Raw genomic sequence first — 16,138 nt, 5'->3', positions numbered from 1 at the left:
GAGGTTTCTATGTACCGTCAACACCTTAGGTACATTTATTTAGATACCTTTCTTACCTTCAGTATTCCTTTTCATTATGCTTAGGAATACCAATGCATGTACTTTGGCTATCTTAGGTATTTAAACATAGTACATCAAGCTTCATTCAACCTTAGATTTAACCCTAACGCATACTTCATACTTTGTAAAATAAGTTGGCTTAAATCGTGTTGAACTAGCTTGTAAAAACAATTAGCATGCATTAGACATGGAATACATACTTGGAAAACTCATACATTAGTAACATCATGCGTTGATCATGCTTTCAATCATAGAAATAAGTTGCTTGGAAATCACATAAAATTTAGTATGAGCATAACCTTGCTCAATCCCTCGACGTCGTATTACTTACGTGCACCTCTCATAACTGAGTACCATCATACCTTAGGTACTTATCTAGGATACTTTCTCATTGTCCTTCAGTATCCTTAGGATACCTTCTCAGTGTCCTTCAGTATCCATCGTATAACTAGTTATGAGTATGTAGCTGAAAACTAAGGCTTCATGCTCAAATCATCATACTAGCTCATTCATCATACTAGTTCATCATAAAAAATGGAGTTACTAAAACATGCTGAAAGTATTTGGACAAGATAACATATTTAAATCATGTCAATTTCCATGGAAATCATGCTTTACTTAGCATGAGAAATAGCTTCAAACATATGTTGCTTGGCACTTCATTTAAACACTTAGCATGAGAAATAACTTCAAAGAAATCATAGTTTCTAAATCATTAAAACATTAAATCATCACATAGTCACTTACAGCTCGTCGGGGCTCTTAACGGGTTATACGCCTCTCCTAGCTCTTCTTGGCCTGAAAGGACATAATTCCTGGTTAAATTCCTTAGAATTCTTAGCAAAATACCTCAAATAGTTCATTTACTAATAGATCTTTCCTCAACAAAATCACATTGCTAGCGAGACAACCATTATGAGTGAATTCATCCTCATGAGCGAGATCAAGCATTTCTTTAACAAACTTCAATCTTGCGATACACACCATATCAACGAGATTCAACCCAATTTCTAGCGAGATTTCCTTCTTGAGCGAGATCCTCATCACAAAATCAGCGAGATTATCATCCTGAGCAAGATCTTCATCCTCCTCATCTCGTTTTCGCTCTTCATAGTGAGCTGTTTGCTTGTTCTTCCTAAGCAGCTGTCTGCTTCTGCACAGATTCTCTATTTCAACTTCAAAAATTCATAACTCAAAATCCTGAACTCTTTTCAATAAACTTCCTTCTATAAACCTTTTTAAAATTGAGTTAATTTCTTACCTCAAACTTTCAGCTGAAAATTCCTTACAGTTTGGCCTGGAGCTTCTAATCTTCACCTCGAGCCCTGATTAATCCGAGATTCTGCCTCTTCTACAAATTCCTCACTTTTTGTTCTTCTTCTCTTGAAATCTTCAAGACAACTTCAAAAACTAGATTCTCTCAGCTTTCAAATGGCACCAATTTCACTAAATTTGTTCATGTAGATTGTCGAAACCAAGCTTTTGAAGTTTCTCTTCCTTTTAATATTCCTGCCGCCTCCGAGTTCAAGGATTAACTGCCACGTCACCCCATATTTAGTGCCTTCAGCCCAAACCAATAAGTGAGCTTCCCTATGTAATATGTTTTTCTTTTCCTTTCTCCACAACTCCTATAAATAACATAGATTTTCACTTATTAGATATTTAATATATCATTTCTTTGGCTAAACATACTTGTCTAGAAAATTTAGAATTCGGGGTTTACAGGGAAGAAGAAATGCACAGAGATTATAGTGGTTCAATCTTCTAGACCTAAATCTATTTCAAAAGTACGAGTCTTTCTTATTTAAGCTTTTGATCATCCTTTTTACAAAGAAACACACTCACATAAATATCACTCACACATTCACTTTTTACTCCTCTCGGTATATTTATACATGAGTTTGATCTGTTGTTTTAAACAAACACTAAAGTGAAATTAGTTATATTTTGAAAAACAGATTCTTTAATAGAAGTATGTTTTTCTTGTGAGGTGCAAGAAAGAAGCTCGAATCAACTACTTGACTTCAAGTTGAGGTAATTTTGTAGCTCAAACTTTTCAATTCTCCTTCTTGAGCTAAAAGATTAACTTTGTACCTTTCCCTTTTTCAGCTTTATTTTCCTATTGGGAGTCTACTACATTTAATTGACCTAAACAGTACTCGAGCTTAGATCGAATCACAACTTTAGTTAGGCAGTCAGCTAAGTTCTCTTCTATCATCACTTTCTCTATTCTGATTTCATTCTTTTCCACTTCATCTCTGATAAAATGCAAATGCATGTCTACATACTTTGTTCTATCATGAAATTGAGGATTTTTAGTCAGGAAAATTGTACTTTGATTATCACATTTTCTGCTTATTGTATTATGTTTAAAGCCAAAGTCTGATAGGAGTCCTTGTAGCCACACTTCTTTTACAGCTTTTGTTAATGCAATGAATTCTGCTTCTATGGTAGGTAGGGCTACTATAGATTGTAAATTTGATTCCCATCTAATAGTATTTCCTCCAAACTGAAAAAATACCCTGATAGTGACCTTCTCATTGAAAGGATCGAATCCCGCAGCGGAAGTATTTTTGTGAGAACGCCTTGCATCTCATTAAAAGATTAACTTTGTACCTTTCCCTTTTTCAGCTTTATTTTCCTGCTAGAGGTCTATTACATTTAGTAGAGCTAAATAGTACTCGAGCTTAGATCGAATCACAACTTTAGTTAGGCAGTTAGCTAAGTTCTCTTCTGTCTTCACTTTTTCTATTCTAATTTCATTCTTTTCCACTTCATCTTTGATAAAATGCAAGCATATGTCTACATACTTTGTTCTATCATGAAACTGAGGATTTTTAGTTAGGCAAATTGTACTTTGATTATCACAATTTATACTTACTGTATTCTATTTAAAGCCAAAGTATGATAAAAGTCCTTGTAGCCACTTAGCTTCTTTTATAGCTTTTGCTAATGCAATGAATTTTGCTTCTATGGTAGATAGGGCTACTATAGACAGTAAATTTGATTCCCATCTAATAGTATTTCTTCCAAACTGAAACATACCCTTTTAGTGATCTTCTCATTGAAAGGATCGAATCTGGCAGTGGAAGCATTTGTATGAGAACGCCTTGCATCCCGCAATTTGATTTTTATATAAATAGATTCATTATACTAATATATATATAAACATGTACATTACCATGCTTTGGAAAAATATTAGAACCATTCTTACGTTTGTAGATTCTCAAGCTTTACGAACAATCCTCTCGAAGTTCCAACAAATGGCTCCTCCAACGATCTTAATCACAAACGATTTCTTGAACAATCTTGAACACTACCACATGAGTAACCTCATTATTCTCTAGGATTCCAATAGAGGGATAGATCGTATCCAACTATTGGGAGAGGGAGAGGAGAAAAAGATTTTGGAGAGTAGAAATAATTCTCTTTGTGGCTTAGGAAAAATTTTGCACAATAACACTTGTCTGTTGTGTATTGTTAGTCTCTATCTCTCCTAAAGAGGCCATGGGGAAGTCTTTATATAGAGAAGGGTTAAGTCCTTTTCCTAATCCTTTTCCTTTTCTCTTTTCCACAATTAATTAATTAATTAACACTTATTTAATTAATTAGTCCAATTAATTAATTAACACTTATTTAATTAGTTAGTCCAATTAATTAATTAACACTTATTTAATTAATTACCCTAATTAATTAAATACTTATTTAATTAATTAGCTCAATTAATTAAATAACAATTATTTAGTTTAATTTGTACATTAATTAAATAACTATTTATACATTAAATCTAATTTAATGTATATATATTTAATTATCATAAACATCGTATGTATATATGCAATACCTCTCTATTAATTAATTCTTTGTGAATCTAATTCACTTGAATTAATTAATTGAATCTTATTCAAATATTACTTTTCAATTTAATTTGAATTATAGATCATATCCATAATCAATTATATATTAATCACATTACTATATGGTTTCCTCAAATTAATTTGAATAATTTAAATTATCCCTCTTAAATATCCTCTAGTGAGCTAACAAGGAGACTTGGTGGACCTGTAGATCAGAAACTCTAACGATATGAGATTAATTGTCTAAACTCATTAACCAAGTTAATCAATATTCATTAATTGTGGGTACACTCCACTAAAGACCCACAGTTACACTCTTTTCACTACAGATATATTTTTGTGTCCATGAATATAGACCAATAACAGCAAGTTAGTTCTTCATGAGTGTTCCTAACTTCAACCGAGTTAAATTACCGTTTTATCCTTGCACTAGAAGAAATTCGGGCTTTAATGTCGGTCGACAACTGATATTAAAGATAGTGTTATTAAAGCCCTTTAATGTCAATTACCTTTAATGTCGGTTTCAATAACACAGTCTTCAATGTCGGTTGTAACCGATATTAAAGGTCTTCAGTGAAATTTCCAACCGACATTAAAGCCTGTGTTTTTTTTTTAAAATTCTTAACCGACATTGAAGACCGAATCTGTCCCTTTTTTTAAAATTCTGTTGTTGAATCCATTTTTTTGTCAAAAAGTATAACATGACATATCATCATCGAACGCTGTGGCTATGACATATTATTTATATATGGATTGCAAATCTATTACATTTAATTCACAAATTCTACTATAAAATTATAATTTAAAAGACCGTACAATAATTCAACCCTTGAAAACACAAATTACAAGTAATACAAATATTATGATTTTACAAACATTATGAGTTTACTGTCCCTTTCCACTTGGTAAATATGGATCACTTCATAATTCTTCTTGAACAGACCACCTCCCTCCCCCCCAGCTTCAGCAATGTCTGGTTGTAGGCATCTTTGTCTGACCACTGTTGTTCAAAGGATCACAAACAAAAAAATTTAAGACAAAGTATTGAAAGTGAAAACGTGATCAGAATTCATATTCAACTAACCGTGTTTATTGGAAAAGTGTATAAATGGTACATTCAAGGCAAAATTCTTTACTAGAGTTCCCCAAGAAAAAGCATAAAGAGGTTGCGATACCAAATCTTTACTCCTTTGTTGCACTTGAAAAATAATAAAATTCAATAGTTGAATAAATGAGAGAATTTTTTTTCTAAAATTGTGAGTCATCAACTAAAACTTATTAAAACTCTTAGTCAAGCATTATTTTAGTGTATTTAATTAGCATAATGCACATGTTCTCAAGCCAATCAATCGTTTAGTTCCTACATCTATCGCTTAGCTCCAGTGGCCATCGTGTAGCTCGATCGTTTAGTAAACGCTCTCGCGCATAGGCTATCGTTTACCTCCATCGTTTAGCGCTGACGCCTTATTATCTAACGCATTCGCCTATTGCTTAATGTCATCGCCTATCACTTAGCATTCCGCCTATCGTGTAACGCGTCTGCTCATCGTCTAGCACAGCACAATTATCGTTTAGTGCTCATGCCCATCGCGTAGCGCCATCGTGTAGTCTATCGCTTAGCACCTGCGCATCTTCTATACGATCGTCCAGCGCCCATACATCCGCTATATGATTGTCCAATGCCCGCGCATATCTACATGATCGTCTAGCGTATCACTTAGCTTCGCGCATCTGCTATATGATCGTCTACCTCATCATTTAGCCCCCACATTGCTACACGATCATCCAACGCCTGCCTACATGATCGCCTACCTCATCGTGTAGCGCTACCCATTTTCTACACGATCGTCTACCCAGCGCCTTGCACTCAACATTTCGCTTTCACTACTCTTACTCACGTATATCCAATGCAGAAGCAACTCTTGGCAATGCCTCTTGCCAATACTTCACCAATCATATACAACAAAACCATTAATCAAATCGAATTTCAAAGGCCATAGACACATAAAAAGTAGGCCCAAATCTAGGAGCAGAAAGACATATTGAAGTGAAACCGCAGCTGGCTTTCATTGAGACATTTATACAAACAGTTGAGAGGCGTAACATAAGAACAAAAATTGTTGTGAGTTAAGAAAGGAAAGAGAAGAAGAGTATATTGATTTGGACAAACGAAGAACGGTGAACTTTAGATCTTCAGATCTGGACTTTAGATTGAATGATGAATGGCAGCACACGGATCAGCGCGTCTGCTCATCGTCTAGCGCAGCACGACTATCGTCTAGCGCTCATGCCCATCGCGTAGAGCCATCGTGTAGTCTATCACTTAACGCCCGCATATTTGCTATACAATCGTCCAGTGCCTACCTACACGATCGACGATCATCCATTGCCCGCCTACACGATCTTCCAACGCCCGCGCATCTGCTATACGATCGTCTAGCACCCGCGCATCTGCTATACGATCGTCCAATGCCCGCCTACACGATCGATGATCATTCAGTGCCCGCGCATATCTACATGATCGTCTAGTGCTGAGAGGAAAGTTGAGAGGCGTAACATTGAGACATTTACACAAACAGTTGAGAGGCGTAACATAAGAACAAAAATGTTGTGAGTTTAAGAGAGGAAAGAGAAGAAGAGCATACTGATCTGGACGAACGACGAACGACGAACTTCAGATCTTCAGATCGAATGACGAATGGCGGCACATGGATCCAGAGGACTGGGTGCAGCGGCGTAGGTTGCACGACGAACAGACCTGCACGGAAGCCAGATCTACACCACAACAGACCTGCACGGAAGCCAGATCTACACCACGACAGACCTGCACGGGTTGTACGGCATCGCGGGTTACGCTACCAATTGGCAAGGATTTGGAAAAGAGAAGTGAGAAAGAAGAGGGTCTGAAGAGGGAAGTGTGAGAATGAAAGGAAAAAAAAATGGGGGGAGAGTGAAGAAGGAAAAATTAAGTAGGTCTTTAATGTCGGTTTAAAACTGACATAAAGGTACCCCTACAATGTCATTTTAAAATCAATATTAAAGATCCGCTCTTAAAAAAAAAACCGACATTATACATCCGATTTTACTTTTTTCAACCGACATTAAAGGCCAAAATTCTTGTAGTGTTGGGTTACCTTTGACTCCTTAAGTACCAGTGTTCCTCTAATAGACAACCTATTTATGGTTTAACCAATGAATAACTCCCCCCCCCCCCCAAGGCCAATGAGAAGGTAGGGCCTTTTGTTCAAGTCTTGGAGACACCACTTAAGGAACAATCATCTACTTACCCTTAAGGCGAGAAGAAGTGAATTCCATCTTATATTATTATGTTCCCAGCTCCCCACTCAGTCTTGTCCCTAAAAAAGGTAAGCATATTGGATCGGCGAACAGGCCACCCTCAGCCATACAAATCAAAGGACAATCCCTCGTAAACAGAAGTTCCTAATATACTCAGGATTAAGACTAAGTTGCCTAGGTCATTCTATTGAAATAGGAACCTAACTAGTTAACGGTGTTACATCTAGTGGTAACTATTTCACGGTACAGTCTTATGCAAACTCATTGCATATAATACCTCCACTCTCATGTCAACTACACTAACATGTTGGATCATTGTGTTTGTATTAAATACAAAGTAGGTCGTATCCATAGTGTTACTAAGATAAGATACCCAACTGTATCTTGAACATTGATCCCTATATGTCTCCACATACAATTCAAGACTTATAAGGCAGCCTTGGATGTTAGTTTTTTGGATTTAGGGTTATTAAGACAAATTAGACAAACAACACAAACAATAACATTTATTGAATTAACATCTATAACTCTCTATTGATGACGGTCAATTAATAACGTTTACTATCTACGAGTTTTAGGGCATAAAATCCAATACTCTTGTCTAAATCTCCAACAAAGTCTTATTCATAGAAGCCTATTAGGCTTAGGTCAGTTGAATCAGGATGTCTATATAAGAGGCCCTTCTTCTGAGATCCCACTAGGTCCCACTTAGTAGCCTCCCAATGTGTTTTCCCTGAATTTTCCATATACCTGCTCAGTAAACTAGAACAGTGAGCTAAGTCAGGTCTGGTACACACCATTAAGTACATTAGTCTACCTGTAGCACTAGAATAAGGAATTATCTCTATTGCTTTGTTCTGTTCTTCAGTAGATGAAGAGTCTTTAGCTGAGAGTTTAAAGTGTTGAGCTAGGGGAGTGCAAAAAGTCTTGGCATTTGCCATGTTGAATCTCTTTAGTACTTTAGAGGCATAGTCTGACTGACATAGAAACAATTCTCCCTTACTTCTATTTTTGTAGATCTCCATCCCTAGAATTTTCCTTGCAGTCCCTAGGTTTTTCATATCAAACTCCTTGCTCATTTGAGATTTGATTTCATTTAGTTTAACCATATTACTGCCAGCCAACAACATATAATCAACATAAAGGAGAAGATATACTTCTTCCTTGTTTGATCCTTCTCTTATGTACTCCTTTTGAATTGTAGGCTTGAGATGAACTCATCAAAACATTGATACCAATATCTAGGAGAGTTCTTAAGCCCATAAAAAGACTTTTTCAGTAAGCACATAAGGTCTTCTGCCTCTTTCTTCTTGTACCCTTCAAGCTGAGACATATAAATAGTCTCTTCTAACTTCTCATGTAGGAAAGCTGTAGTAACATCTTGTTGTTTTAGCTCCAAATTTCTGCAAGCCACAAAATCTAGAAGTACTCTAATGGAGGTGTGTTTCACCACAGGGAGAATATACAATTATAATTTAGTCCTTCTCTTTGAGTGTACCTTAGCCACCAATCTAGCTTTATATCTAACTCCTCCATCATCAACCTTCCCTAACTTCTTCTTGAAGATCCACTTACAAGTCACCACTTTTTTCTTAGAAGGTAGAGGAGTCAAAACCCAAGTTTCATTCTTATACAAAGAACTTATTTCGAAGTTCATTGCCTTCGCCCACTATTTTCGTTTTTTGTTGTTGACTGCTTCTTCATAGCTTTTAGGTTCATCATCATTTAGGTCATCACAAAGGTTAGTAAAAGTCATAATCATCTTCTCTATACCTTTGTGATGGCTTTCTTTCTTTTCCACTTTTGTCTCTAGTTAAAGTGTAGGTAACTAGGTCTTCTGCTTGAGTTTCTTGAGCTATTTCTTTTATCAAATTCTCTATTTCCACAAGTTGATTAAGGTGATCAGTTTGTGTAGGATTTGAGAGAGCTTCTTGAGAATTAGGAAATTCTATCTCTGAATAAGGCTTTGTAAATACCTCATCAATACTTCCAGCTGAACTAGGATTCTCAAAATCCATATAAAACATTTCTTCTCTGAAAACAACATCTTTCTCACTACACTTCGGTTGGTTTTGAATCCCACAATTTAAAACACTTAGTGCCTTCTGGATAGCCAATGAACATACACTTTACTGATCTTGGTTCAATTTTTCCCTGTCTCACATGTATATAACTCACAAAACCAATGGGTTTTAGGAAGAACACGTTAGGAGGGTGGCCTGATCATACTTCTTCAGGTGTTTTAAAATCAATGGTTGTACATGCACTTCTATTGATAGTAAAATATGTTGTAGTTGTTGCCTTTTCCCAAAATGATTTTGCCACCTTAGTGTTGGGTTTTATGTCCTAAAACTCGTGGTTTGTAAACAATAAAAGTTATTCTGAAATTTTTATAAGTTGTTATTGAATATATGTATCGCTTATTAGAAATCCAATAAACCTAAAAGACCCTTGATTATTACATGAGTACTTGAACTTTTTGTAGAGACATAAAAGTGCATCAGGTTCGAGTAAATAGTCAAAATGATCTATAGTATATGAATAAGGTTGAGTGTCTTATTCTGGTAATACTATTGGATGCAGCCTATATGAATAAAGTTGAGTGTCTTATTCTGGTAATACTATTGGATGCGGCCTACTCTATAATTGTTACAAAAAGTTGTAAAGTGCTACAAATGAAGTGATCGTAATTCGTAGATGTTATGATATGAGGAGTGAGGGTGTCCTATGCAAATGGGTTTATACAAGATCGGACCACAAAATCAGTCACTCTTACTTTATAACATTGTTTCTGTTTAAGGTTAACTATTTCAAAGCGATGACCTAGATAACTTGACCTTAATCCTGAGCTAACTATGAACTCTTGTTTATTCGGGATTATCCTTAGATTTGCATAGGTGAGGGTTGGCTCAACAGCGCCGACTCAATAAACTCCCATTTCAGGGGTAAGATCGAATAGATAGTTGGGACATAGGGTTCAAGACAGAAATCACTCCTACCCACTTTTAGGGATAGTAAAGAGGTTGTTCCTTTAAGTGTTGATTATGGGTCTTGAACAAGGGCCCCACCATTTCATTGGCCTGAGAAGGACTCAGTTTGTTGATTGGATCAAAAATCAATTATTCATTAAAGGATCAGTGGACTTAAGGAATAAGAGGTAATATCGGAGGTAAAAAAAGATATTTGACCCAGCCATTATTACGAACAACCTATGAAGGGTTAACTTACTAATCACGGTTATATCGAGTGCATATAATATATATCTACAGTGAAGGGAGTTCAATTATGGGCTTTAGTGGAGTGACCCATTAGTTAACGAATGAGAATTAATTCGATGTAATGAGTTTAGCCAATTAATATCGGATCGTTAGAGCCCATGATCTGTAGGTCCGTGAGGTCCCCCTACTAGTTCATAAATGGATTAACTTTAGAGTAGCGTGATAAGTTAATTTAAAACGTTCAAATTAGAATTAAAGGAATTAGTAATTATATGAGATATAATTACACGTTTAATTTTAAGAATTAAATAGAATAGGAGAATTAATATTTAAATATGATTTAAATATATGAAGGTGGATTTGTGTAAATAATTATTTATTAATTTTATTAGAAAAATTAATTTATGAAATAAATTTTGTAAAATTAATAATATTTTCAATTTTATAAATCAATTTGATTTTTGAAATCAATTTTGTAAAAATAGAAAAGTTAGAAAATCACAAAACGGAATTTCGGTTTTTCCATTATCATCTTCAAAGTAGCTCACACAAAACCCATTTCTTTGGTTTCAATAACTCCAAGTATGAACGACATCTCATGCAGCCATCTTCTTTGCATGATAGTCTACAATATATTGAAAAGATTGGAGTGGAATTGAGGCATGCAATCTATAGAATTTTTGCTGAAAAAATCGTGTTGAAGAATGTGTTCTTCTAGTGGGTTGATGCTGTGAGTTATTCTCCAACTTCCCTTAATTCAAGCTTATTTTGAGTCCCACAACTCAATCTAAAGCTCCAAGAGGATAGTGAGAAAGATTTTGAGGTGGTCTACAACAAGATTTGAAGAAATTTGTAGCTGGGAATCAAGATTTCAAGAGTTCTACAAAGGTATGACTTGAAACCTTCTTGTTTTAGTATGAACATGCTTTAGTTTCTTCCAAAATTAATGAATTAGAGTGCTTATTGATCCTTGGTTCTTCTGCTGCTTGCTGGTACATTCCAACACTTAGCTTCTAAAATCATACACCAAACCCTCTTTAGGATAGTTCTATTCATCCTCTCAGTTATTCCATTCTATTGTGGAGTGTAGGCCACTATTTTATATCTAGTTATTCCATTCTCAGCACAAAAACTATTAAAGTCATTGCCTAGGAATTCTAGTCCATTGTCTGTCCTCAAGTATTTAACTCCCTTATTAGATTGACTCTCAACAATAGATTTCCAACGTTTAAACTTGTCAAAGGTTTGGTCTTTAGTTTTTAGTAAATACGCCCAAACCTTCCTTGAGTAATCATATATTAAGGAGAGAAAATACTTTGAGTCACTCCATAATTGTATCCTTGCATGTTCCCATAAAACAATGTGTATGTAGCTTAGAATTTTAGTGGTTGTATGAGTCCCTTTCACAAACTTTAGTCTTTTAGACTTCACAGAAATTCAACCTTGTTGGAGATTTAGTTTGTTGGTTTTATAATTTTTTCTAAGACAGTGGTTCTGCAGATGTCTCAAATAAAGTCTTAACATCCAGTTGTGACATCAAAATATTATCTTTCAGAATATTTTTCTAATCTGAAAAATATTTGTATGTGATATTTAGTCTAATTTGTTCCTTTTTTGAAGCGCGACTGTTTATTCCAAATAAGTACTTATTTCCTTGATTGAATTCAATTATTTAAAGTACATTTTGCAATCCTTTTAGGGCTTCTGCATTTTTTTAATTGAGCAAGACGTTTTCTATACTTCGACCAAACTATTCTACATCGTGTTCTTGCTCGTTTGTTCACTATTCTGCTATGCATGTTCGTCATCTGTTGAGTGCAACACTTCAAAGAGTTTCACGGTCTTAGGGGGAGCCTAAGCCATCGTTGCCAAAGAAAGGATTCTCGATATTAGGGGGAGCCTAAGACTCAGCTTTAGAGAAGAAGTTCTCTATCTTAGTAGGACCTAAGATTTTTCAATGAATGGAGTTTGCAAATCCAAGAGGAATATAATCAAGTTGAGAGGAGTCTCACACACTGTCAGGTGTCGAAGTGTCAGATGCTAATATTAACATACTTAGGGGGAGCTTAAGTTCAGTTGAAAAGAAGTTTCACATCGAAAGGGAGCTTAGGTGACGTGTGAGTTAAGCTCTATGTGAGCCACTGTAGCAGTTGATGTATTACAGATAAGTATTACGTGGTAAACTGTTTGACTCTTTAATATTAGTAGATTATCATTCCTAGCCACTCTGCCCCCAGACGTAGGTGTTTATCACTGAACTGAGTCACCTACTGTGGTGTGTCTTTACTTGTTTACTTATTGTTGGTATTGTTGTTACAATTGTTGTCAGTGTTTTCTATTTAACATCCGCATATCGAGTGATGAGTCATTCTATTGCCATTTTCAATTGGTATCAGAGCGGGTCACCTTTATCTCAGGTGCTTCGATCATGGACAGAATCAAGGAAGGAGGTTCTTTCACTCGTCCACCTGTTTTTTATGGAACAAACTATTCTTACTAGAAAGCTCAAATGACTGCTTTTCTGAAGTCGTTTGCCAGCAAAACCTAGAAAGCTGTTGTATCTAGATGGACTCATCCTACCATCAAAACTGATGATGGAAAGGAAATTTTAAAGTCAGAATCTCAGTGGTCTAGAGAAGAAGATGAAGCCTCTTTGAGAAATTCTTGTGCTATGAATGTCGAATTCAATGGTGTAGATCGCAACATATTCATATTAATTAACACCTGTGTCTCAGCTAAGGAGATATGGGACATCTTGTCTGTTGCTGATGATGGAACATCTAAAGTAAAGATGTCTAGGCTGCAGTTGATAACATCAAAGTTTGAGCATCTTAGAATGCACGATGAAGAATCCATTGTTGAATTCAATGTACATTTGCTAGATATTGCAAATGAGTCATTTGCTCTCAAAGAGAAGATTTCAGAAGAAAAATTTGTTAGGAAACTACTTAGAACTCTAGCCAAGAGATTTGACATGAAATTCACCGTCATTGAGGAAGCTCGAGATATAACAAAGTTGAGAATAGACAAATTATTTGGCTCCTTACTTACTTTTGAAAAGTCTCTTGATGGAAAAGTCGAAAAGAAAAATAAGGAAATTGCCATTCATACTGCAGTTAAAGAAGAGTTGATTAGTGACAATAGATAATCAGAAGATCCTCTTGCTGAATCGATTGCCTTGCTTAAAAAACAGTTTAACCATGTGCTCAAACGTTTTCGTAAGAGTTCTGGCTCTTACAATAACAACAAGTCTGGTGGTTTTACTCCTCTTAATCAATTTAGATCTCATAATAGTAAAAATCAAGCTGACAAGTCAGGTAATCTACTCCCGCATAAAGAAAAGAACTTCAAATGTCAAAAGTGTGGTGGATTTGATCATATGCAGAATGAATGTCCCACTTTTCTGAAGAGACAGAGCAAAGAATATGTATTAACTTTGTCTAATACTAAATCCAAAGATAGTAGTGACTCAGAGGATGATGTCAAAGCACTTGTTAGCAATATCTCCTTGGACACCTCATCAAGTGATATTTCTAAATATGATGTGTATGGCAAAATCGATCATGATACTGCAGGAATTAAGTCTACAGATCCTTCTTATCATACTCTTTTTCTTAAATGGCAAGATAATCAGAAAGCGCTTGATATACAGAAAGTAAGAATTAATACTTCGATAGCTAACAATCATAGACTTATATCTATTATTGTAGATTTAAAGCGTGAACTCTCTCAAGTTAAAGTTGAAAAGGATTCAGTATGCAAGAATATCATAATGTTGAATACTGGCACTGTGTCTCCAGAAAAAATTTTGATAGAAGAAAAATCTACTGGTGATAACTCTAGGCTTGGCTTTTCTAAAAGATGAAGTCAGAATTACAATCAATCGAAACTAAAAGGAAAGAAAAAGATTGAGTTTGTTAGAGCTGAAGATCCCGAGTCTTATGGCTTTATAGGTACATCTACCAACAACACCGTATTGAAAGATAATCATTTGACTAGACTAAGATGGGTTTGTCATTATTATGGAAAGGTAGGGCACAAATGTCTTTTTTGCTATCAATTAATGAAGATTCTCTACAGACCCACTTATTCTAGGAATGCTCCCTACTTCTCACAGAACCATCACAAAAATTAGACAAGAATTAAATAGGCGTGGAGAGAGGAAAATGTTCAGAACAAATGTAATATTGCTCTAACTTCACTCAGATCTTCTGCTAAAAGTGATTGGTATTTTGATAGTGAAAGCTCTAGGTACATGGTTGGTTAAAATTGTCATTTGTCAAATCTCAAATCTGTCAATTTCAGATGGTGCTTATGATGGGAAAGGAAAAATGAATTATCTGGGTCTTCCTCCATTGAAAGATGTAATGTTGGTTGAAGGTATTACTACAATTCTTATTAGAATTAGTCAATTGTGTGACCAGGGATTGAATGTGAGCTTTACCAAAGACAAATGTGTTATCACAAATAATGTTAAAGTTCTCGTTATGACAGGTTTTCGTTCTGATAATTGTTATCTGTGGAGTTTTAATCATTCTTTGCAGGTTTGTCATATCTCTAGACAAGATGAAATAAGCCTATATCATAAACGTTTTGGGCATGTAATTATGAAGACTATTCAGAAGATTCTTACAACTAGCGTTATAATCGGTATCCCCTCTTTATCAGCCTCTTCTAGAACTATTTGTGGAGATTGTTTATCTGGTAAACAAACTCATGCTTCTCATAAGCAATCAGGCCACTCAAACTCTTTCCGTGTTATAGAACTTATTCATAAAGATCTGATGAGACCCATGCAATCTGAGAGTCTGGGTGGCGGACGATATGTTCTAGTTATTGTTGATGACTTCTCCAGGTACACCTGGGTGCATTTTCTTCGTGAAAAATCATATATTTTTTATATTTTTTCGTGCTCTCTGCCTTCAACTACAACGTGAGAAAGATCTTAACGTGACATGTTTTCGAAGTGATCATGGTAGGGAGTCTAAAAACTCTCAATTCACTGAATTTTGTCAGTCTACTGGGATTCATCATGAATTTTTAGCTTCTATTACACCACAACAGAATGGAATTGTGGAAATGAAAAATAGAACTCTTCGGGACATGGCTCATGCGATGATGCATGCAAAACATCTGTCATTTCACTTTTGGGCAGAAGCTTTAAACACGGCTTATCATATACATAACAGAGTGGTCTTACGATCGGGAACTTCAAGCACTATTTATGAAATATGGAGAGGTAGAAAACCTAATGTAAAATATTTTCATGTCTTTGGAAGTGTCTGTTACATTCTTGTTGATAGATAGATTAAGAGAAAATGGGATTCCAAGTCTGATGAAGAGATATTTCTTGGATATTCCACAAATAGTCGAGCGTACCGTGTCTATAACAAATGAACTCATACTGTAATGGAGTCTATTAATGTTATAATTGATGATAATGTTGCATCCTCTGGTTCTCCTCCTATTGAAGAAGAAGATCTCAATATCACTCCAATTGTTAATACTAATGTGCTTAACATCTCGTCTGACATGTCTTCAGACATGTCTTCAGATATGAATTCAGAAAATCTAGTGGAGATTAACCATAATACCTTAGAGCAGGCAGAAGCTAGTAACAAACAACCTTTCAGCAGGGTTCATAAAAATCATCCTTCTAGTAATATTATTGGGAACATGGAAGAAGAAGTGATGACCAAAAAAAGG

General features: G+C 35.4%; 1 protein-coding gene across 1 annotated transcript; it reads left to right on the top strand.

Annotated features, from left to right (window-relative positions):
- Nucleotides 1-6,608: 6,608 nt before the first annotated feature.
- LOC150034402 (uncharacterized) lies at nucleotides 6,609-15,829 on the top strand. Its single transcript, XM_090316712.1, has 8 exons — nucleotides 6,609-6,818; nucleotides 12,829-12,882; nucleotides 12,981-13,547; nucleotides 13,626-14,262; nucleotides 14,738-14,865; nucleotides 14,977-15,287; nucleotides 15,412-15,625; nucleotides 15,740-15,829. Exons 1-8 carry the CDS (start codon nucleotides 6,609-6,611, stop codon nucleotides 15,827-15,829), a joined length of 2,211 nt encoding a protein of 736 aa, XP_090172838.1.
- The last annotated feature ends 309 nt before the right edge of the window (nucleotides 15,830-16,138 follow it).

The sequence above is a fragment of the Benincasa hispida genome, chromosome 8, assembly GCF_027475165.1.
Source record: "Benincasa hispida cultivar pf3 chromosome 8, pf3_genome.v1.1, whole genome shotgun sequence".
Taxonomy (NCBI): Eukaryota; Viridiplantae; Streptophyta; class Magnoliopsida; order Cucurbitales; family Cucurbitaceae; genus Benincasa; species Benincasa hispida.
This window is presented reverse-complemented; position numbering and strand designations above follow the sequence as displayed.